The 24,583-nt window shown below is 36.9% G+C and overlaps 1 protein-coding gene and 1 non-coding gene across 2 annotated transcripts in view; one reads left to right on the top strand and one right to left on the bottom strand.

Annotated features, from left to right (window-relative positions):
• Positions 1 to 9,050: 9,050 nt before the first annotated feature.
• The window catches only part of cep126 (centrosomal protein 126), a 37,854-nt gene continuing 22,321 nt past the window's right edge, over positions 9,051 to 24,583 (bottom strand). Inside the window, exons 6-14 of the mRNA XM_042334074.1 lie at positions 23,752 to 24,013; positions 21,680 to 23,272; positions 19,124 to 19,285; positions 18,294 to 18,406; positions 18,024 to 18,111; positions 17,281 to 17,490; positions 16,361 to 16,422; positions 15,274 to 15,383; positions 9,051 to 9,117 (exon numbers count right to left, since the gene is read on the bottom strand). Of these exons, the coding sequence (XP_042190008.1) occupies positions 9,090 to 9,117; positions 15,274 to 15,383; positions 16,361 to 16,422; positions 17,281 to 17,490; positions 18,024 to 18,111; positions 18,294 to 18,406; positions 19,124 to 19,285; positions 21,680 to 23,272; positions 23,752 to 24,013 (2,628 nt within the window). The 3' untranslated portion in view covers positions 9,051 to 9,089. The remainder of the gene's footprint in view (positions 9,118 to 15,273; positions 15,384 to 16,360; positions 16,423 to 17,280; positions 17,491 to 18,023; positions 18,112 to 18,293; positions 18,407 to 19,123; positions 19,286 to 21,679; positions 23,273 to 23,751; positions 24,014 to 24,583) is intronic.
• On the top strand, positions 10,595 to 10,666 carry trnag-ccc. Its single transcript has one exon. It is a non-coding gene; the product is annotated as a tRNA-Gly (tRNA).

Here is a 24,583-nt window from a genome sequence, read left to right on the forward strand (position 1 = left end):
AACTGGAAGTAACAGCCTTAAAAAGAGCCTTTGGCAAATGGGACACACAGCTATGCAAAAGTTGTTTTATAATTGTGATGAAAACCAGTACAAAGAAATCCTTTCTTCACCTCTTTGAGACAATATTTCAGGTAGGAGATTAACCCTTCCACTGTCTGATTTATAGAGGGGTGAGGTACGAAGAGTTAATGGGGAGGTTAGAATTTTTCATGCAGAGTGTTATTAAAACATGGAAAGCTCTATCACAAGTGGCTGTTGAAGCTAAGGCCATAAAACATTTGAAAGGGAATAGGGTAAATATTTAAATAAAGCAATGTAAACAAGTGAAGGGAAGATGGAATTAGGATTAGAATACATTAGCTTCAGTGGAGGAGTTAGCACTATGATATTAATAATCTACGCATTTGATATAGTGTTTATAGGTCAGGAGGATGTCTCAATGGGCTCAATTTGCAGAATGGCTTCCTTTATCTTGTACATTTCGATGATCTCATGATTCTAATGGGTTGCCAAACCATTTTTCAGCCAGGAATAAAAACATTCAGTTTAGAATGCAAGAGACATACAGCTGCCTGCTTAACACAGATGCCTGTATGTAATACAACATCTGGCAGTAGCAGCTCTACACCGTCTAAGACACACTTGAGATATAGAAAAGACTGAGGAAGGAACTGCCACCCAGTCATTAGCTGGAGTGCCAATAATACTAAAATATCAAAATAGCAATCTAGAAAATCATTGTTGATGTACAAATTTGAAACAACTCCCTTTGCTTTCTATATAAATGCGCTGTTTCCAATCCCAGTCCTTTATGGGGCTTACAACACCAACACAAACCAAAGCTAAACAAAACAAGACACTGGACCCACATTAGAAACACATGTCAGCCCCTGCTGCCAGAGCAGAGGTCCTGGGGAATGCAAATAGCACAAGTGAAAGGAACATTTTTAAATATCTAAAAATAAATGTAATTTGTAAGATAAAATACAAAACTGGATAAATGCAAGTTGTTGTTGCTGATGTGTTTGCACACAGATGGGCTATTTTCTTTGGATTAACATCTCGAGGCAGAAATAAAGAGTAATAAAATTGTTGTGCAATCCTGACTAACTGGTGCCACATGGGCTGGAAGTAAACTAACACATCAGGATCATAACAGGATGTAACATATCAGATCACAACAGGGTGAAACTGTAATCTCAAGCAATACACGATCTCAATAATGTTAACCTTACAATATGATATCAAAATAAAGGAAGTCAAAAGGTAAATTTAAAATGGTGCACCTCCAAAATCAGTTGTGACAATCATCTCTGAGACTCATGCATTGAAAGCCACTTGATCAAGGTACTGGGAATCCAGGTGTTGCCAGCAAAAGCATACTCCACTGTATGCAGTACCTTAGGGTGAGAGAGTGGGCAAAGAAGCTTCATTATTATTACACTACAGGGAATTGTAAGTCAGAGTCAGATCATGAGCATTGCAGTAAATCACCGTTCACTGACATTACACTGCAGATAACATTGGACATTACACGTCGGTTCACTGGCATTAAGTGAATCTGTGACCAGCACTCACAACAACGCAATGGCAGCGACTTCAGGCTCCCAACCATTCTCTTAAGTGATCACCTCCTCCGCCCACCTTCCCGCGCCTCTCCATTCTCACTTTCACTTCCACTTTCAAAGTTTGAGGAAATCATGGGGCCCCGCTATGACATTCGCATTGTCTATAAATCAGGAAGGTCCAACCTTTCGGATGCTGAGGGCCGGACTCCCTATGTGAGAAATGTCCACAGGCGGCATAAGCAATATTTTTGTGTTTCCCTTCCAGAAACATAACATTTACAGGTTATGGAGGGAGCAGGTGGGCCAAATGAAATGGAGGGGTGGGGGGGGCAGAAGAAATCAGCCCGTGGGCCACCAGTTGGACCACCCTGGTCGATATAATAAGCTGTTCATATTCTATTATGGTAGACTACACCCTATCCAGCTCCTATTAGTGAGAGGGAAGAAATGTAACAGTCTGCTGAGCTGCCACACAAAATCCTTCTTACTGAAAGAGCTTTTCTTACATTCTCGGGCATGTAACATCCTTGCCCACTGTCATTAAATATTTGAGCCAGAACCATTATTAGGGAAGTGCTGCTTATTCTAGTACACTGTCTGCTTTTGTCCTGGTTTGGGTTGTAAATTCTATTTTCAATCACAAATCACCTGGATGATTATTTGAAATTCATTATGCTCTGGAACTTTAATATAAAACATATCTGCCTTTGAATTCACTAGGTGGGACACTAGGTTTGCTGTTAGCAAACCTCTCCCTGGTGCCTCGGGCAGTTGGCTTCTCGAGGAGTAAATTTCTTGTTTGTTTTTTATCCCCACCTGGTTACCATACTCCTTACATTTTTCTAACTGGATAAGATTCAATGATTTTTAAAACAAAAGAAGCTGTTATAATAATATCGTTTTAACATTGTGGCATAAAACTTGTCAGCCATATGATACCACGTCTAAATTAACCCTGTGATCTATGGAACATAATCGTTCTATTTTTCCTTATCCTGAATGTCACACAACAATGGAAGCAGAGTTTACTTGTTAAAACATTATTTAACAATGCCCACATTTACATACAGGGTAACCTCTTTCCTTTAGAATTTTTTGTCATAAATATATTTTCCTTTCATAGAACAATAGAAATTGCAACATTGGAAGAGGCCATCTGATATTGAGCCTAAAATTGTATTCCCCCACTGTCACTAACCACTCTAACCCAGATTGCTTGCTCTATCCTCACACCACCTTTTATTCTACCTCTTCAAATGTTTATCAAATTCCCTTTTAATTGTTCTCATGGACTCAGGCTCAATCTTTTGTTTGGGGCAAATCAATATAAAATCTCATTCAAGGACAGTTTTTTCATGTTTGTTAAAACTTCACATCCTGTTATTGCCTTGTCACAAACCTTGTCCCCTGAGTGGGGACGAATTTTATCTGAGTGTCTTGCTCAGCTCAAGCACCTGTGCGGACTATATTACCGTTATAGGATTGAGTACTCTCTCACACGGAAGTCACAGTTCCGGTCCAATTTCAAGACAAATGTAATTTATGGAAGCTCAATTGGTCGGTAGTTTTCCACTTGAGTTTTTAATTAACAGAGCCCACAGATAATCACAGAGATGGTAGATTTCACATAGCATCTTTGATGCAGAAGCTTAAATGAAAAGTAATAACTGTCACAGGCCTTTTATATCAGGCAATAAACTGGAACTCAAGTTGCACTCTTAATAAATAATGGCCTGAATCCAAACATGGCAAAAATATACACCACGGTCAACATGAGCCATTTTACAATTGTCCTTGGATGGTGCAAAAGCCATGTGCAATCCTACAGACTGTCTTGTGTTACCTGCCATGTGCACCAGTAACAGTATAGGGATGAGGAATGGTTGCTGGGAGTACTAAGTGAGTAAAGGAGGGCCAGTTAGTGAAATAAATTCTCCCTAATGGTCTCTGATTTCCATAAACATCAAGTACTAAAACAAATATAAATAACTCTGTTGCCGTCTTGAATGTCTATATTCAACAACAATAACTTGCATTTTTATAGCGCCCTTCACATGGGGTAATGTCCTGATGCGCCTGTATTCCATATGTTTCAGATTGTTTCAGAGAAAAAAATCAAAAGAATGTGTAGGGTAGGAAAATGACTACAGCGCTTCAAAGATTAATCCAAATTGGCAAAAACTTCCAACCTTTGTCAGCAAGACTCACACTGAAACTTATGACCTAATTACTTACCATGCTCCATTTCTCTCCCTGGTTACTTCCCCTACTCTGCTCCCAGCTTCCTTTGCCTCCCAACTCTGCAGACCAGACCATTTGTCCCACAAATCAGGAAATGAGGACTGAAGAAAACATAAGCCTCAAAGATCTGTCTCAGAAATAGCATCTAAATTGACAGACTAATACCTATCAAAGTAACATGAATAACACACCATAGGATGTTAATGAGAGAAAAGACACTCCACAACCTTGAGGTTGTCTAGATCAGAAATAAATCTCTAAATCTTTATTGATTGTCAGGGGAATCCTTCATCCAGGTAATCCAGTAACATAAGTCAATGCTAATGCATACAACTTGACAGTACTATCTAGAGACCACAGCATAATTTATTGGGGGAGGGGAAGAGGGCAGTCAAGGATTACAGATAAACGTTCAAACTGTTGAAATACAATGCATTTAGAGTTATTCTAAAACTCAGCCCCAAGCTCCCAATCCCATTCAAATATAAATATATTTCATAAATATTTTCAGCAGAAATAACTTTATTTTAACTATAATTTCCTGCAGATTTCATTGTTTCAGCATGTTTTATTAAAGCAGAAGTGTTTCATATTCATTGCATTTTAAAACGTGTCATACAGTTGTATTACAGTTGTACAGTGGCATCTCAAAGATCTGCCAAACACAACTATTCTTAGAGAGGGCCTTCCATTATGTCAGATAATTAATGCATCGCTGTATTCTAAATGAACTACGTTTAATTGAAGACCTTAAAACACAAAATAACCTTATTATCCTGTTTGTCCCCACAACACACAGTCACTATACTTTACATATATCCTGTGAAGCGCTTTAGGGCATCTCCCAATGTGAAAGACACTATATCAAATGGAAGGATTACGATTTTTTTTATCTCTATCTCTGAACTTGACTATTTGAGCACGTTGACTTCTTTCCTTAGGCAATTTATAGGTTGAGATGACATTTGAAAATGCTGAAATACTTCCGAAAGCAGAGTTACGTTACTACAAATATGCCACAAGCTTCTCTCTGTCACACTCTTGACCGCAATGGATATAATCCTAATCAAACGAAAAATCACAGATCTCCAGATTGGTTCAGGTGGAGTTGAGATGACTGCGTGTGTAATGAATTGCTGTAATCCCGACAAGACAGAATACAATCAGAATCACAACTTAACCAAAACAAAAATACCAGTTTTGAGCAACTTTAGTTAATTATAGTTTTACCCGACTATCACTGAAATTAATAGCAAGGAGATGCAAGCAAAAGAATACCAATCTGCCAAGTATGATCTGCAGGATTTCAAAGCACCTTTGAGTGAATAAAGCTTTTGTTCAGACAGTGGATCAAGGGCTATATTACCTTGCGAAACAGCAATTGCACAAGGTCAGTTTGGGAGCAGGCAGGCTTCAGTTGCCAAAAATGCTATAATGTTCATAACATTCTTTTCAAAAAACATATTTCTTTTTGTTTAAAAAATGCAACCTTATGTTACATCTGAGAACCAACATGCTGTGCTATAGAACAATGGGCCATGGATTTAGCTGCTGAGTTCCAGCTGATGTCAACCAGGATGGAGATGCCGGAGGTGGCGGTGTGGGGGAGTAGGGGGTTACACAGTCTACGCCAGGCTGCGTCAATGGAAGAACAAATTAGGGAGATAGTCATCCCTGAGTCACTCTCAAGAACCCTTTATCAACTGATTTCACAGATGGTCACAAGACTGATTTGGATGAGAAAGGCCTTTCGGCCTGCTTAGAATCATAGAATCATGGAATATTACAGAACAGAAGGAGGCCATTCGGCTCATCGTGCCTGTGCCAACTATTTGGAAGAGCTACCCAATCAGTCCCACTCCCCCACTCTTTCCCCATATTCTTGCAAATTTTTCCTCTTCAAGTATCTATCCAGTTCCCTTTTGAAAGTTTTTATTGAATCTGTTTCCACCACACTTTCAAGCAATGCATTCCAGATCGTAACAACTCTCTGTGTAAAAACATTTCTCCTCATCTCCCCTCTAGTTCTTTTGACAATTATCTGAAATCTATGTCCCCTGATTACCGACCCACCTGCCATTGGAAACAATTTCTCCCTATCCACTCTGATAGATTGGGAGAATCTATCAAAATCCCTTATAAATGTGAACACCTCTATTAGATTTCATCTTATCCTTCTCTGCTCTAAGGAAAACAATCCCAGCTTCTCTAGTCTCTCCACATAACTAAAGTCCCTCATCCCTGGTACCATTCTGGTAAATCTGTACTGCACCCTCTCTAAGGCCTTGATATCCTTCCTAAAGTGTGGTGCCCAGAATTGGACACAATACTCAAGCTGACCAGTTTAGATCTCAGCTCAAGGTTTGGTACAACTTCCTCCTTTTGCCTCTCTTTATAAAGCTAAGGATCCTGTATGCTTTTTTAACAGCTCTATCAACCTTGCCTGCTACCTTCAAAAATCTGTGTATATGAACCCTCAGGTTTCTCTGCTCTTGAACCCCCTTTAAAACTGCTTGATCTCATGCTTCCAGAAAGACAGGACCAAAACCATTACAAGTGTCTCATCCTAAAAAGCTACTTTGTCAAAACTGTTGAATAACATTATACATTTACAATTTACATTTATATAGCTCATTTTACTCCGGGAGGATGTATTAAAGTGCTTGACAATGCAGGCTAGGCACCCAAGCCGGTGGTGGGAGCCAAAAGTAGTGGGGAGGGGAAAGATGACTGAAAGTGCAGTAAACAAAATAATCTTGAAACAGGCCTTCATTATCACAGGATATTGTGGCAGCCTCTATGTTTGCTGCTAAATAAATACCGCAGAATATATCATGCAGTATTATTTTGGAAGAGTTTTGGAAGATTAAATCAATACTGAAAATGCTTACAGAAAGACAAACATAAACTAGAAATAGCAGAGTTCCTGACACTTTGGTGCAGTATAGGTGGGGTGTGCCATATTTTTCATAATATGTTCTTATGCCACTGCTAAAAGCCTCAGCAAATCATTATCACTGAATCTGCACTTTGTGGCACTAACATAGTTCGCTCAAAGCTATTGTCCACTGTTATCAATTAGAAAGAAACAGAAAAATTATTTTCTCACTGACCGCTCATTAAACACTCACATTTCAGTCCAAGGGCATAATTAGTTCCTTTCTTTCATCTCATAATTTAAAAGGTAATTTTAATTCAAAGCAACGATACTCCCCTTTAGATGATCATAGACTCCAACTAAATTCTGACCACATGTGCACTGGGAGGGTATAGATGTACAACCTGAGGCAGTTCTCCTGATCAATCAGTGGGTTGCATAAGAGAAGTACGATCTGCGTGAATTATAAATTAATCTCTAGTTTTATATCCTGATACTGAGGATACAATGCAAGCCACCAAGTTACTTCACACACCTTTGCATACATTCTTCTTGTTAGAGTAACTGTTCAAAAGAATTACATTTTTACAGTACAATGTTGTGAAGAGCTTACTCGCAAAAAAAATTCATGATTCCTTGTTTGACTGTTTGTCAAGTGAGGCCCCATTACTGGGAAATCGGTTACAGTTTTACAAAGTATAAAAGCAAACCTCTGCATGCCATAGATAGTATTTGCCAAGTTTCTGTTAAAAGAGAACAATAAAATTTCATCACACCTCAACATCCCCTTGCAAAACAGGCTCAGGCAAGCTGCAATGGGTTTCTATTACGACCACTCTGAGGATCCCAACACCCCCAAAAATGTTGAAATCATTACTCTCCTCACGTTTTTGTTTGTGTGAATTTTGCACTCATCAAAGGGATTTCATCATTTACGGCTTGTTCTCTATTGCCGAGAGACAATGCAGGTATTAATGAAATGACTCCAGCCTTCAAGGTGGCTGCACATGTTGCATACTTAGTCTCAATACTCACCAGTACATTTATCGTGGAACTAGTCTTTAACTGGGGCTATACTGAGTACATGATGAACTTTGACAAGACACTTTGTTGATAGTTCAGTGCCATTTACAGGATACCATGTGGAACAATGTCAGTGGTTGTAACATGTGAGAAGATTATAGGCAAGCTGACATTTTAGGACGAGATGGGGAGAGTGGCATGGAGAAGTTTGTCCAAAAGCAGCATACTATTTGCCACTGACGCTTTTGACCATGGTTCATGTAGATAACGTTTCAACCTTCTACCACACCCAGTCTCATCCTGAAAAGGAAGATGCTTCCCCTGTTACATCAAAAAAGGTCTGTATTTAATCTGGTGTAAACTGATTGTGGGAGCTGAAGTGAAGCTTTGTCCTGTTTTGCTCTGTTGACACATGGAAAAATGCCCACTTTTTCCCCGCCACCCGCCCCCCACCCACTCCAGAAGGATGCACTCTGTTTACCTAGTCTTAGGCACAAGAATCTGCTCCAGTTGAAGAGCCAGGCTGGCTAAGTAAATGGGTTACCAAGATTGTTACAGAGGGTTGATGTGACCCTGTCATTCCATTGTCAAGCACATCACGTTGGAATCAGCCACAGGAAGTTCAGCTCCAGGGAGACCAAGCTCCCCCGCCCCACCATAGGATAGTCACGCGTTACTGTTATCTTCAATTGTTAGAAGCCCTTTAGCGAGCTGCATTGGTATGTGTGGGAAACGTGCATAAGTTTATAATGTACATACATACCTGATATACATTTATTTTAATGTTATACACAGTGCATGTAGCATATTTACAGACATCTTACTGGGTTCAAATACACACATATGTATATACATATATATATTAATCTATTGCAACTTTCATACTATTGAATTTCTTATTGTTCATGAAAATATACATAGAAAAAAAAACACTAAAAGATATGTTCATAACCTGTTTTCTTCTTAACAAATCTCTATGTTTAGTATGTGGGATCAAGTCCCAGTGTGAACAGGTACCTTGTTCTCTTTAATTTAGCTTCTTTGTGAAAGCTTCCACAATTGCCACTGTGCAGACAAGAGGTTCACCTGTGCTAGGTTGTGCTAGGTTCACCTTGATCTTACTGGTGCAGAGTTGACACAGGAACCAAATCATTTGTAGCCATTAAAACCTTTTGCATACCATTCATTGAATTTGATAACTTCAGCTCAATAGTAGCACTCTCTCTTCTGAGTCAGAAGGTTGTGGGTTCAAGCCCCACATTGGGACTTGGACTCGCATAGTCTAAACTGACACTCCAATGCAGTGCTAGGGGTGTGTGGCATGGTTGGAGGCACTGTCCTTCGGATGAGACTTTAAACCGAGGGTTCCGTCTGCCTGTTCAGATTGACATTAAATATCCTAGGGCTCTAGAGAAGGGAGAGAAAAAAGATGGAAGTTGCTTCCAATGTGCTGACCAATAATCCCCAAATAAAAAAAGTCACTCATTCCATCGCTGTTTGTGGGACACTGTGTGCAAACTGCCTGCCGTGTTTCACACAAAAAATACACAGTCAATCTACTTTACAGTATATCCTGTGAAGCGCATTGAGATGTCTCAGTGATGCGATAATAAGCTATATCAAATGCAAGGATTATTATTGTTAATTATAATTCCCAGTCAAAAGGTCAGTGCAGTGCACTTGCTAACATATCTGTAAATTAGGCATGTAGAAGGGGTATTCTAGGTTGACAGCCCAATGCAGTTCTGTGGGACTGCTTTGATATATTGATGTCACAGGCACTATATCAAATACAAGGATGATTATTATTAAAAAAACTATTTTATTTGTGTTTAATGCAAGTAATAATAATCCTTACATTTGATATAATGCTTTTCACTTCCGGAGGATGTCTCAAATTGCTTCACAGGATATACTGTAAAGTAGATTGACTGTGTATTTTTCAATCTGGGCATTGTGGCAACTATTTTTGAGTAACTATTAGCAATGGTCCACAAACAGCCATGCAATGAGTAACCTATTTTATTTGGGTGATTGTTGGCTGGGACACCAGGAGAAACTCCTTTCTCTGTTTGAATAGTGATATGTGATCTTTAATGTCCAACCATACAAGCAGACACGTTTAACATCTCATCTGAAGGACAGAACCTCCAACAATGCAGCACACACTGATTTAAGAAGCAGCTCAATGCTGTAAATGGGAGGAAGGGAAGGCTGGTATCTGGAAGGATGAGAGTGAATGGGCCAAAGGGCTTCCTTATCCAAAGCTCTTTTGGAATCTATTCTGCCTTGATTTGCTCTGAAGGTGGAGCCTGGAGACCAATCCCAAACATTCTTGGAATATATTTGAATTTGTGCTAAACTTGTTAAAGGTGAGGCTAAGTTTTTACAATCACAATCATATCTACACAACCAAGCCACTGTTTCACTTGTTAAGGTAAACTATGACAGATAGTTTCCCAAACTGAAAATATCTTGGCACAGCTTTTATATTACGTACTAAGTTAAAATTTGTTAATGTATTGATACAATATATCTATAATCCAGATAATTTTGCTGTACTTTGGATCTTTTGAAAAACAGACAGGGAGATATATCGCTTAATAAATAAACCTGCACAACATTCTTCCATTGCGAACTTTTCAATTTTAAAATCATGTATTTGTATTATGACGACCTTGAGGCAGTGAAGCAACAAGAAAGACAAGAAAGAGATAAAAAGAAAGAAATTTCAGGTTTGTTTAACTGTTCATGCCTTGGTTTCATCTGCTGGAGAGCTCTCAGCTTTTATTTCTTTAACTTTTCTAGTACCATTCAAGAGTGGGGTCTGAGGGCAAGGGTGTTGCTCTTGAGTTGAGCATTCGTAGTCTTTATTAGCTTTTGGAGTTCTGTAGCCCAGTGGTTAGAGCACTCGCCTCCCGAGCGAGAGACCTGGGTTTGATTCCCGGCAGGGCGAAACATTGGGCAAGTTTCCATACTCTACCCACCACTCATTACCTAGCAGTAAGTAGGAACCAGGTTGTTAGTCGATTGGTGGATCGCTTTTCTGGGGGTAATAATTCCTTCAAAAAAACAATAATAATAAATTGGTCACTCAATCCACGACTGTTTGTGGGACACTGCTGTCAGCAATTGGCTGCCGCGTTTCACCCACAAAATATACAGTCAATCTACTTTACAGTATATTCTGTGAAGCGCTTTGAGATGCCTTGAAGACGTGATAAGGCGCTATATCAAATGCAAAGAATCTTTTTTCTTTTTGTTTCTTTGATGCCTCTGATGACTTAGCCAGGATTGGGAAATTGCAATGTAGGAATTTTAAAACTCACTCTCAACACCAATGAGCCCTGTTAATGCATCACCATACATGCACAAACACATTTTTGTATATTGCAATATACAGAAAAATCAGGTATTGTATTGGTGAATACACATCAAATTGCCTGACTGAAGAACCCATAGAAATATAACATTTGTTCTATCATTCCCATGAGAATAATTGATAAGAATAAGTAACTTGTCTTTAAAGAGAGAATCACTTAGAGTGCTTTAGATAAGACAGGTTCATGAACTATGAGAGCAGCCCACTTCACTCTGCTTGAAGTCAGGCATATTGATGCCAGCAGTTGCAACAATATATTCATCTCCATACCACTGAATTATAAATAATGATTGGTTTAATTGGATTAGCAGGAAATACATATGGTAAATGTATACAAACGTTACTATTAGACATTTGTTTTTGAAACATTCACTCAGAGAAGGAATTAATTCATCTCTTCCTTGAAACCTCCACCATGCCCCTCTCAAGCTGTCTTTTATTGCCTCGTGAAAACCTATCCCTTCAACCCAGTGGTGGAGGTAATAATGGGATCATATAGTAGACATGAAGCAGATCAGTGTTTGCTGACCGGAGGGAGTGGTTGGGGCAATAAGGTCACAGAATTAGGGTGGAGCGAAATTGTGGAGGAAAAGCTAGGACAAAAATCTTGAATTCGATAGAGAGCCAGTGGAGTCAAGCCAAGATGGAGGTGATGGGTTCACAAAACCTGTGTAAGTCAGTCAGGATTGTAACTTGGATGTGTTTAAGATCACTGAGGTATCATATTTCATAGTAACCTCGGTGTCATATTTGTAATTATCCTCAGATGAATAATGAAAGTTCCTATTTCCTGTTTATTCTAAACCGTAAGTATGCAACTTAAAGAATAGGAGCACAAATTACAGTCTGTAGTTAAGATTGCAGACTAATGTTTTCTCAAATACTATATTTTATATCAGTTTTCTCATTTTCAAGAGATTAGATGTATTTATGATACTAGATATTATAAATGTAGATTTGTTCTGTTAAAAAATTAATTGAGCAATTGGATCAGAATATGTAAGGCAAATACATTTCAGATAATGGTACACGTCAACAGCATTAATCAGGCAGTAATTAAGATTCTTACAGATCTTGTATAATTAAGCATGAATGTTGCAAACTTAAATATATCAGACAATGTCTGAAGTTGGGAGTCCTGTAACAATTTGATCAAACAAAACTGTTTGTAAAGCAGGGTTAATGCTCAGCACTTTGAAATGGTTACAATAAAGCAACAATGGAACAAAGCAAAATCCAAGTTTGTGCTCCTTTAAATGCTGCAGAAAGTGGTGTGACATCGCTTTCTGCAGTAGAGTGAATGTGAACAGGTAGACTGGCGTAACATTGTCCTTTTACAGCACTTAATTTGGAATCAATTTAATAATTTGGACATACATGCAGATTAATGCACTGCCATTCTGATAGCAACAAGCAACATTTTCCCAAATCTTTGTGATGTCAAATCAATGCTAAAATTGGATTATAAGTGGGGTTTACAGATTTCATTGAATACTTTAAATTAGGTTTATCCTCTTTCTGATTACACTATATTGATTTCAAATCACAATGCAAAACTCTTCAATTACAGCATAATGTTAACATCATTAGTGAAGTAAACTTTCTGTGTTCAATATATATTAAAAAGCTTCAATTTCAGATTAGCATTGTAAAAAGGACACTATCAAAATACATTTACATATTCATGCTAGATACATAAACCACTACAAATGCACACCTGCAGGTTTCTTATGTAAACTGAGAGGTAAGAATCTCGTTCAGTATAAGTAAGAAATACCAGTTCTTCCGGCCACCCCGACAACAAGAACAGAATTTTTACGGAGTGAACCAACAGATTGTTCAATGTGGTACAAAGTTCAACAAATCTGAAACCAAATGGTTCTGATCAACGAGAAAAATCAGATTCTATATCTCGCTGATCTATTGAGAACAGCTGCAAGACCAGATACAATCTGCAAGCCTGTTCTTGATAGGTTTGCATAGAGACAGTAAGAACTGAAAGAGTGATTTACAGCAATGCAGTTATGCTGTGCAAATAATCTGTGCATTTAATCAAACACCAAAGACTATTGCACTCTTTTTGCATCTACGGAGAGAGACAACATATAGGATTCTACTTATCATAGAATCATAGTTCCAAAGTCAAAAAATGTTGCTTATTATATTTAAAATCATAACTGCTGCAAATTATACAAAATATAGCACAGAGGAAGAAAAGTGCCTGTGTCATTCTAACTCCCAACTGGAGTTATCTACTTTAACCCAATCTCCTGTTCTTCCTCATTCCCTTTTATGTCTTCAAATTCAAAATCTAATTCGTCCACAAAAGACCATCACTGCACTTTATAGTACAACCTTGTGAAGCGCTTTTTGGACATTGTGCTGACATGAAAGGCACTATGTCATTTGTAAGGATTATTATGATAATTCCTTTTAAATTATATAATTTAGCCTCAGTTTCATAGTGGTAGTGTTATGCTTCCAATAATGACCTTGGATTTATGCCTCTTGCTATGATTCATCAATCGGTGTAAATAATCTTTTACTATTTATCCTCACAAACCCTTTCATACACATGAAAGGCGCTATACAAATGTAATTTTGTTGTTGTTGTACACTTTTATAGATATCCTCAACTTTCCCTGTTTCAGTGAATTTTACTCTATAGTATTTTGAGCCTTTGGTCATAACTATATGCTTGCTGGCAGATTTATCTCAGTGAATCTAGACTGCAACCACTCTGTAGCTTTATATCTGTTCTATAATGTGGTGCCTAGAGCAATATACTAGGACAATATTACCAAAATACTAAATCACCAAGTAGTTACTTACTTTCAAAGCTGTAATTAACATTATTCTGTGTACCCACAGAGCATTCAGCATTGATTTTTTTTTAAAACTGTAACTTAACTAATGCCAAAACATAGAATTAAAGAAATAATTGAGGATAATGCTCTATACTGTTCATATTTAAGTGCTCGAAGAAGAAAACTTTTTTCTGAAAAAAATATTACAGTAATAGTCACCACATAATGACTGGGCCAACCATCCACAAAGTTTTTAAGTGACAAACAACAGAATATCATTAGTCGATGTCTAAGAGGGGAAGGTTAATGCATCAGAGCTTCAGTAATTGCTTTTCTCTAGTATTGACAATGGAGATGCTTGGGCATTGTGTGCTACATTTTAAAAAATATTTGATTTACTTAGAAGTAATACATCGTTAGAAATTAGACAGTGGAGGTAGAAGAAACAAATGTGAGATCAAGTCTTTCTTTCTTAAGGGCATTATCTTGATTTCTTTAAATCATTTTCTATTTGATAGTGCGGGTGTAGAAACTGATTTTTAAACAGAATCCAAACGCAGGATTCACATGAACGAGATATTAAATGCAAGGATTATTATATTATTATTATTATTATTGGTATGGCTACTCTATAGCAGTGAGTGCTTGCAGCTTCATCTATCAAACAAAGCATTCTCATACTTGATTGTGTTAATTGTTTTGAATGAAAGAACCAATGTTAAATTAGTAAATATTTTCAAACTTTATCCAAACAAAAATCCAGTCCGTATTGGGTCTACTTCCAAAATAACGTGTATGTGATAAGTTTATTAAATAATTTACTAGGTCATTGATAAAGAAGCACACTGGTGTTAAATCAAGTAACTCTCATTTGGTAATCCGTGTGAGGAATCAGACAGGCTAAGCTGTCTTTGGCTTTCTCTCACTGGGTTGCCCATGTGAGCATCTGCAGAAAATGTATTACCACATGTCAAAAAGTAATCTTGAACACCTGAACTTGGAGCAAAATAGCTCAAGTCATCCAACTACAAATAACTCCAGGGATCACATGCAACACAAAATATTTTCCTGTCACATCAGTCAGGTAGAATATTCCAAGCACTTTCTTCTAATATTTTCTGTGTCAACACAGGAAAGTGTGCTAGTTGATGTTGATGTACTTCTCTCTTACAGTCACTGAGGTAAGATAACATTTATAACAAACAACTGACTAAAAAAATAAATTGGCTTTTTTTTTAAAGTGCATAATAAACTTCATACTTTATATTCTTTAATTGAAAAATGTACTCAGAAAAAAAGTCCATTCTACAGAGTAAATTATGTGCAGCACCTCACAGGAAGTTGCCAGTAGAGAATAGTCCATTTCTTTATTACCTCCTCTGAATGCGCACATGATTATCAGCAGAGAGGCTTTGAGGTCTCTGTGTAGAAGTGACCTCTTGTCCTGGCCTGGATGCTTGGCCAGAAATCCCAGTTTGTACAGTCTGAAAGAAACATTTGGTCAGGAAGTTTGCAATTAAATAAATCAAACATGTCAAAAGGAAAAGTATAATTTTTCCAGAAAATATAAATTGTAAATATCATCTTTCAAAGTGGCATCTTGGGATAAGTATTTAACTAGATTTAACGTGAATAGTAGGAGTCTAGGCTGATTGGTTATTAATGTAATTTGAACATTTAAGCCAAAAGAAACTAAATGAACATTTTTGTGATTAGATGGTACAAACAGCAGGATGGAACTGGAAACCAATCTGACAAGCAAGACTCTGAAATAATAATAACAATAATCCTTGCATTTGATATAGCTCCTTATCACATCTTCGAGAAGTCTCAAAGCACTTCGCAGAATATTCTGTAAAGTGAATTGACTGTATATTTTGTGGCCGAAAGTAACAGATATGCTAAACCTCAATCCATATTTTGACAGGACTAATTTTACACCACAGTTATAGCAGGACAAAGACAAAAGCAATTTATCAGTCACTGTGTGTGTTTCTTCCCCTTGCCTGAAGGTTCCACATACATTTATTTTTGTTGATTGCAGTAATAAACGCTTTAAGACGGAGAACTTTACTGGTTACAAGGATTTTTGCCATAAACATTTTATCTCCTTCTTTCCAAAAATAGAACTGAGTTTAGATCTTGTGTGGTGTTTAAATATCACAAATATACAATTAGGGTTTATTTATTTCTCATGGCGTAAACTCACAGAAATCATTTACCATGTTCCTGTTAGGTGTGCTAATTATTTTTCTAGTTAAAGGAAGTTAATCAATAAATATTGGATTCATTTTTAAATAAACAAAGGTATCTTTTGAAATAAGTTATGATTAGCTCTGCTATTTATCTCTCCTAACCAAAAAAACTTTCTGAGTCTTATATCAAACAATACCAACTGCAATTGGTATAGGAAAATGCAATTGAAAGAAATATCAAGCATAAGAAAATATATTTTACTTACAAAAGGAGATGAAATCTGTAAAAGGCCAGTAGATGGGTTAGACCCAAATGTTTCTTGAACATCTAAATAATGATTGAGGAACAAAGCATTGTTGTTTAAATTTACTCAGCAAATACAGTATTTTGCTTAAACCTCACCAAAACTACCAAGCAATAATTACAGCACAAACTATTAGCTTGTCTATTTATATTGATAGGGATCCTGGCCAGGTTACACCTGGAGTACTGAGTACAGTTCTAGTCGCTGTGATACAAGGGAGCTGCCCATGTCCTACAGGCAATGAAGAGGAGAGCAACAAGGGTGATCTCCATATTAGAGGAGTTAGCTATGATTACTTTTAAAAATAAATAATGATAATAATTCAGTTACTCAATCCACGACTGTTTGTGGGACACTGCTGTATGCAATTGGCTGTCGCGTTTTGCCCACAAAATATATAGTCAATTCACTTTTTAGTACATTTTCAAAGACGTGATAAGGCGCTATATCAAATGCAAGGATTATTATTATTTGGAGAAGTGTTTTCAAGACTCTGGTGACAGCATCTCAAGGGAGAAGAGAAAAAGGACCAGACCTTCCCTACTGAAGCATACTTGGACTGGACTGTGAAGGCCACCAAAACCTATTGTACATCGTTAGTTATCCACAGTAAACACCTTGCTGTTTAATCTGATCTTAAAAAAAAGGTAATATTCCCATTTTCTTCTTTAGATAACTTTTGCAAATGGCATCTGGCTTATTTTACAGTATTGTGTAAAGTAAAATATCAAGAATCATTTTGCAGTATGAAAAATGGAAACAACACTGCGATACGTGTGATGCCAAACAATAAATTAGAAATTGTGGTTGTAATTTGGTTCTACAATGCAACCCTTCAAAAAGTAAACAATTCTTTCCTTTGTTGGATTGATTCCACTTACACTGCAATCTCTGGTTGAGACGATCCAATGATTGGAGAAGTTTTTGTTCTTCGAAGGATAATGCACTGAGGCCAAAATGCTGTACTTTGTGCTGAAGAAAAGCACGTCGCTGTGTCTGTATCTTTTCCATAGCAGCCAAGATATCATTATCAGGAGTATGCATTTTTACCAGATTTTCTGCTAGCATAAACTGGGCAGTACTTTCTGAAACTGAAGATAAGCAAGGAAAATTGTTTATTCGGTTCTTAAAACAACAGTTTTCTCACTCTGATAAGCTATGCTTGCTTCAGAATCAGCACAAGTGTGGCACAAAAGGTAGAATGTATCAGTTTGCAAAATTGGCTGTATTTGCTTGTACCAAACAAAACTAGAAGCACAAGCAAGGTTTTTAACTGTTATAGTTTTTTGCCTGTTACCACCATTCTATTATCAAATAGTAAATTAAAATACTTAAAATTCCATTATAAGTGGCACTGCACAGCATCACTAATCATATCCTTTTAGAACTATTGTTTAAAGAGAAACAGGGACAAGCAATTGTTTATCATAATATAACAGATATTCCTCCTCATTGCTCCAATAACTTCCTACTTGTATGCTGCACTAGACACTGTTTTCATTACAACTGGTTACCTTTGTACTAAAAAAAAATGAGTGGTGTGTGGTATCAATGAAACAATGCAAACATATGAATCAGTCTGCACCAGATGAATCATCTTCTAACTTGTAGATGAAGTATGTACCTTCTTCACTGTTTTGAACAGAATTTGCTGCTTGAACTGGTTCAAATGTACTTGGATATGGATTTATCTGGAAGTTCCTCACTGAATTCTAAAAAGACAAGAGAAAATTAAAAATTACTTCTGTTTGTATTCAGAAGTGAAATTTACACCTGACCCAACAATCTCATAAGTATAGGCTGAGGTATCCTTGATGGATAGATTTTCTAAAACTAAAATTATGGTACTGGGATACAATATAATTTTACGAAACAAGATGTAATATGAAGATACCTGTCTTTTCAAAACAGGTTCACGTGCAGGAATCAGTCTTCTTTGCTCAAAAAAATCTCTGTGTTTGAAATCATTATTGGCTGACTCTGTGTAGTATTTTCTTCTAGTAGCAGCTTCAGGAATTAAAGCAATCAAAAGTTAAAACAAAAATGAATAGCTGAAATACTCAGTATGTTAGCTGATTAAGAGACATGCATAATCGTAGTGATATGTTTAATAAATAGGCAATAGGCATTGATTTTACTTTAAATTATGTTCTTTTTGCAAATTTCTTCGGCCCATCTGATCTCATCGTTCCAGTAGTTTTCTTTCAGTCAGAATAAATGGATACTAGTGCTATGTTTCATAACATTGCATCAATAGCATTACATAAAATATGACAACTAAACTACTGTGGATAATTTACTGATTAATAATTTGGCCTGTGAGATGGAAATAGATGTTTCTTCAGTTTAACTCCATTTATTGACCTGATCTAAACTACTTACTATGCTTGTTTATTCTATGAGAGAACCACACTAATGCCTGATTTTCTACAGCAAATGACTTGGAGTGGGAAGTTATTATTATTATTGGAGTTATATTGTGCACTCAATTTGTCTTGGGCTGGGGACTGAGGAGAGCTCTGTGCAAGTGAATTTAGGGGCCCTTTTGATTGCCACCCATTTTGCATTTTGCATATTTACATCATAGAGGCAAAACTATCTTCTCAAGTTAATCTGCATCTCAAAGAAGATTAGAATGGGGGGGAGGGTGCAACTGTGGGATGAAGCACTATATACACTGTTGATACCCAGTTACAGTGCTGCAATGCATTGAAATATTCTTACCACTGGATGGTGCAGAAAAGAATCCACGCATTCTGGAAGCCGATCTTACTTTATTGAACAAGCTGCCTCCATCAATCGTTACATGGGGAACAATCATCTGTGAGGGTTGCAGATTTATTGTATGGCTATTGTTGCAGGATGCTACATAGTTTCCACAATCACCTTAAATGGGAAATTTACATTTCATGTCACCAATTGTTTTGTTTTAACTTTATACACTTAACCCAGAAACCAAATCAATGTTTAAAAGACAGACACACAGATCGATATCTGACTTTAGTTAAATGACTCTGTTGTAAATAATGTTAGTATTTATTTTGGTATATAATCTGCTGGAGCATGCCAAAGGAGTTACTTAGAAGTCTTGGTAGAGCGCACACACACATACATTCAGTAACATAGGGGCTTATTGTTTGCCTCCATCATGACCCATTTGCAAGATCATAGAGCAGGTGCAAAACAATCGTCGTCACACCTTAGAGAAGGAGAAAGTCTGCTTATGCAAAAAGCTGTTGGAGAAGCGGGACTTAAACAAATTCAGTTTTGAAGTCCATAAAACTGATATCCACATACAGGTATTTGAACTGAAGAAGAAAACTATAGAAGCTCTTAATCCAAAATAAATCACTGGAAATTGCAGGCCAATCAGCATCGAAAACAAAAAGCTAAGCTGATATTTCAAACATTGTCCTTCATTAGAATTCAAATTATGGGCTGATGTTTTAGTTGATCTTCATGAACAGAGTAGACACAGCATTACACTCTTGTGAAGAGTTGGATGCATTATCCGCCAAGAATCCTAATAGAGTTTTGCAGAGCTCCTAAAATTTTAAACTTACTCATATATAAAGTTGCCATAAAATTCTGTTGTGAGACTGCAAAATAAACCCAAAGGATCAATGGTTTATAACATTAACTCGCTTATTTTAATTTCCATGTACCTTTCAGAACCAATCCCAGAGATACGCTATTAGTGGGTGGGAGACAGGAGCAGCAATAACATGGATTTTCAATGAGCCTGGAGATTCTTCTGCTTTAGCATCTTTTGTGGATATGACAAGATTATAATAATAATAATAATCCTTGCATTTGATATAGCGCTTTTCACGTCTTCTAGATGTCTAGATTGCTGGCATAATTCATTTTAACAGATCACAGCCATGATAATAACAATGGATATAATGTTTCCATTTTGGATGGTTGGCTTTTGAAGTCTGTTCAACATGTTCAGCATCAATGCAGATGCACAAAGTGTGCAGACAAAAGCAACATTGTTGGTCCTGTATCTCACTGTTTTGGATTTGTTCAAATGATTGATGTGGTGGGTATTTTGTACTAAAATTAAAATAAAAGCACAGAATATACTTCAATACTTCTAACATCACACAAACTGCCTTTAGCCTCTCTCCAAGTACAACCAGTCTTTTAATCCTAAAAATAAGTACGGATCAAATATTTTTAAAAATCCAGACAAAGGGAAATTCCCATGCTTAAATGGGATCCATATATGAATCTCTGATTTGGAATAATTATGAGTGTGGTGTTGGTTTCTGCGTAACAGACAAAACCTGACCAAAAAAAGATTAAATATAAAATAAGACAATTTTCATCCCCAAATATCCTACTTTCAATCAATGAAACATGAGAACAGAATACAGATTAGAGTTAAAGTGTAATACCTCGGTAGTTAGATTTGTGAGGAATTACTATTATATTTTGAATCTTCGCCACTTGTAAAACAAATGGAAATGTCATTGTTATACATTGCAGTTTTAAAGGTACATCACCAGTTTCATAGCTTGTGAAGGTTGTGCACAAATTATGAAGATAGCAATAGTGGGCTCCCTAATGAATATAAATTTTCCAAGACTGTATAAAAATAAAAATGGGCACAAATGACAAATTAATCATAATTGCTGGATGGAAAGAAACCACTTCAATTCTGTACAGCAGGCTGCATATTATGTCCATAAACATTTCTAGGTATAAACTAGGAGAAAAGAACCCCTCGCCCATACAAAAGTATGGTAGAGCTGAGATTAATTCAGTTATTAGAAGAGGTTTGATGATTATTGTGGTTTGTGCAGAGCTAATGGTTTAACTTTAATTAAAATCTTAGACAAGTTGTCTTACTCCATGCACCTCCTTTTGTCTAGCAGTAAGTGGGATCCTGGTTGTTAGTTAATTGGCGGATCGCTTTTCGAGGGTAAGAAACCCTCAAAAAAAATTGAGCACTCAATCCGCAACTTTTTGTGGGTCACTTCTATGCACAATTGGCTGCTACGATTCGCCCACAAAATACAGTCAAACCACTTTACAATATATTCTGTGAAGTACTTTGACTCATCTCAACGATGTGATAAGGTGCGATATCAAATGCAAGGATTATTATTGACTCCTTAAAACTTAAAAATACAATTATTGCAATGTTTGCAAAACCAAAGTTATCTACTTTTTTGTATTTACTATTGTAAAACAGTTATTTACTTTGCCAACTATAACAATGGAATTTATAACTATTTCTCGTAGAAAAAGCATTTTACATCCAGTTCTTACCACTTGCTGAGTCCCTTTGTGTCAAAGCACAGCGTACTCCATTCCAAAGCTGTGTAATTTCTTCATCAGTTGGAGTGTGATCCAAACGCAATCCATTCTCTCCATAAACAGGGCTTCTTCTGGTGCAATTCCTTAAGTTGATTTGTTGATCTAATGCCTGGTTAGGATTTACTAAATATTGTGCCTTAGCGCAGTTTTCGCCAGGAGAGATTGAGCAGGGTGGAGTGAATGTTCTGATGGCACTGGAAGGCTCACCCTGTGACCAAAGGTCTGAGACTACTGCACTGCCTCTATTATTATGCTCTTCTGGCATATCTCTTTTCATTGCACTAGAATAAATGTCGATAGTGTTAGCAGGAAATCCAGCAGGATTTATTTGTGATTGTCCACCACTGCTAAAAGTGGCAACTGGATTCTGAAATTGCTTCTTGTTTATGGCAGGTTTTGGTGGAGGATGTGGTATAATGATTTTACCATCAAACATGAATATTTTACTTGCTTTAGTAACAGATTGGGGATGGATCATAGTACCTTTCCTGTAGGTAGCTCCTGTACCAATTTGAGCCTTTGCAGAACGAGCTCCACAAACCACTTTGGTTCGTCTTTTTGGTACTGAGGGCTTCTCAGGTTTGGAATGATTGCTGTTTGTGCCTCTGACCCCTGTTGCTGCCCAAGCTGGTTTAGTAAAGTGATATCCAGTGGACACAAATGAGGCTACTCCTTGATTAACAGAGGCTGTGTCTGAAATTTTAAGAGCTGTCACAGTGACAGGCGTCTGAAACTGACTTTCCTGGTGGCCAAGGAGATTGGAATTCGTAGCAGTCTTGTAATCAGACCTTGGTGTGTTCCTTTTTGCTTCTTTGTTATTTACAATTGGATTTTCACTGGCAATAAAGCCATTCATTTGTGAACTTGGTGACTGCAATTGAGTCTGATAGTTTAATTCTGATTTTTTAATCTGCCCTGTACTTTCCATTTCTTCAAGCTTCCCACCTTTTAGCTGGTTGGTTTGTTCAATTTCATCAAACCACCTCAGTTTTTTCTTGGTTAGATGTGGCTCGGATTCCTTTTCTTTCATTTTTGCTAGTTCAACACTGTCCCTCACAGAGGATGCCAGCTGAATTCCAAAAACACCAGTGGTAGTCACTCGAGATTTGCAAAGAAAATTGTCATACTTTGACACCTTCTTAAGTATTCCCTTCAGTCGTTTTAGATTGTTTTTTTCATAAATGCAATTCTTAGTTTCATTCTTGCTGGCTTTCAAACTTTTAGTAGTCAATGATGTGCTTGGTGCTAGTTCAATTGCCTTTTCCTCGACCACATCATTTTCGCAGTGAGATTTGCATGAATTACAAGTTACCTGAGGTGGAACAGATCCGTGATTGGCTGCTTTAATATCAGATCCTCCTCTGAAGTTATCTTTATCAGAAAGGATAATATTTTCCTCAATTTTGCTGGAAAGATCAATGGTTTTGTTTGAGGTGAAAAACAAATAATCATTGGTACTACTTGCTGTAGTGTCTGTTTGTAGATGTATTTCATGGATTTTTCTACCGTCTTTTACATTCTTAGTTTCAGTTCTTTCAGTGCACACTTGTGAAAAATTACCCAATTTCTGTCTTGGGGATAAAAGCACAGGTGTTGAGGGCTGTTTTAAAATATTCACTGATGCAGTTTTCCCTTCCTGCACAAATTCTAATCTCTCCTGCTTTGATGGACGTTGTGTTGTTTTCTCAGGTGTTGAAAGTGGTGTAGCCCAGGCTTTGGAAGGTATTCCTGCAGGACTAGCAGTTGGCTGATAGAACTTGTACTTTTAACTGGACTTTTCGAATAGTTTTGTACAGGGTGGGAACAGCTATCTTCTATTTTCTCTTCAATTTGACTGTTAGGAAAATAAGTTGAATGTAGATGCTGATGTGTTTTAAGTGCAGCAATTGGGTTTAAGTCATTGCCATTCAATTTTTTCCGAATAGATTCCAGCATATATTGGTTGCTATTCAAACCATTCTCTGCATTTATTAAATCAAGTTGATCTGTCATTCTAATTTCCTGGGAAGACCTATTAGTCTCACCATTTTGACCAACTAAATGACCAATCCAGGCATTTACATATTCCTTTTTCAGGACATCATTGACATTGTTACTCACAGAATCAAAAAGATTGTTTATTGGTGGATGTGGTCTTATTATATTGGATGATTTATCATTTTCTGCTTTAAAGGTAATTGAAACATGTGGTTTAGTGTGAACTAACTCTTGTCCCCCAGTCTCTAGGCTGTCAAGACTTGATAGGCTTTCAGGCTTGGAAATCTGGTGAACTTTTTGTTGAAATTTCTGTGAAATCCAAACACACAATTTATTATTTACTAATTTACAAAAGATTTTCTCTAAATGAAAGTGCAGACAATAGTACCAACAAAACAACATTTTCATAGCTACATTTTTGATATGCTAGTACTGTATATAGAAGCTTGTGCTAATAAATATATCTGCTGAATACAGCATTTAACATATATAAACTTTTTGATGATGTTTAATGTGTCTCTGGTTAAATGTGAAATGTAAACTATGAATTCAATTAAACTGGTCACTATCATTTGTCACAATGAACATGAAATGAGTACAAAGGGAACAGAAATAAACTTAACTGTAATTAAGTACTCAGTTTCCAAATTATTTTTTAAATTTAAAACTAAAGATATTAATAAAGTGAAAATACTGAATTCTGTCATAACAGTATTATTCAGTTGACCCCTCTGAATGGCTTCCTCTTTCACTTTGTCCAAGATCTGTCTCAATTTTTTTTTGTCAGCCAGGTGTCTGACACATGCAAAAACCCATCGCCCTACTTAAAAAGTATCAAACAAAACTGAGAGTTCTGTTAATAATAATAATAATCCTTGC

The sequence above is a fragment of the Callorhinchus milii genome, unplaced genomic scaffold (assembly GCF_018977255.1).
Source record: "Callorhinchus milii isolate IMCB2004 unplaced genomic scaffold, IMCB_Cmil_1.0 Scaffold4, whole genome shotgun sequence".
NCBI lineage: Eukaryota > Metazoa > Chordata > Chondrichthyes > Chimaeriformes > Callorhinchidae > Callorhinchus > Callorhinchus milii.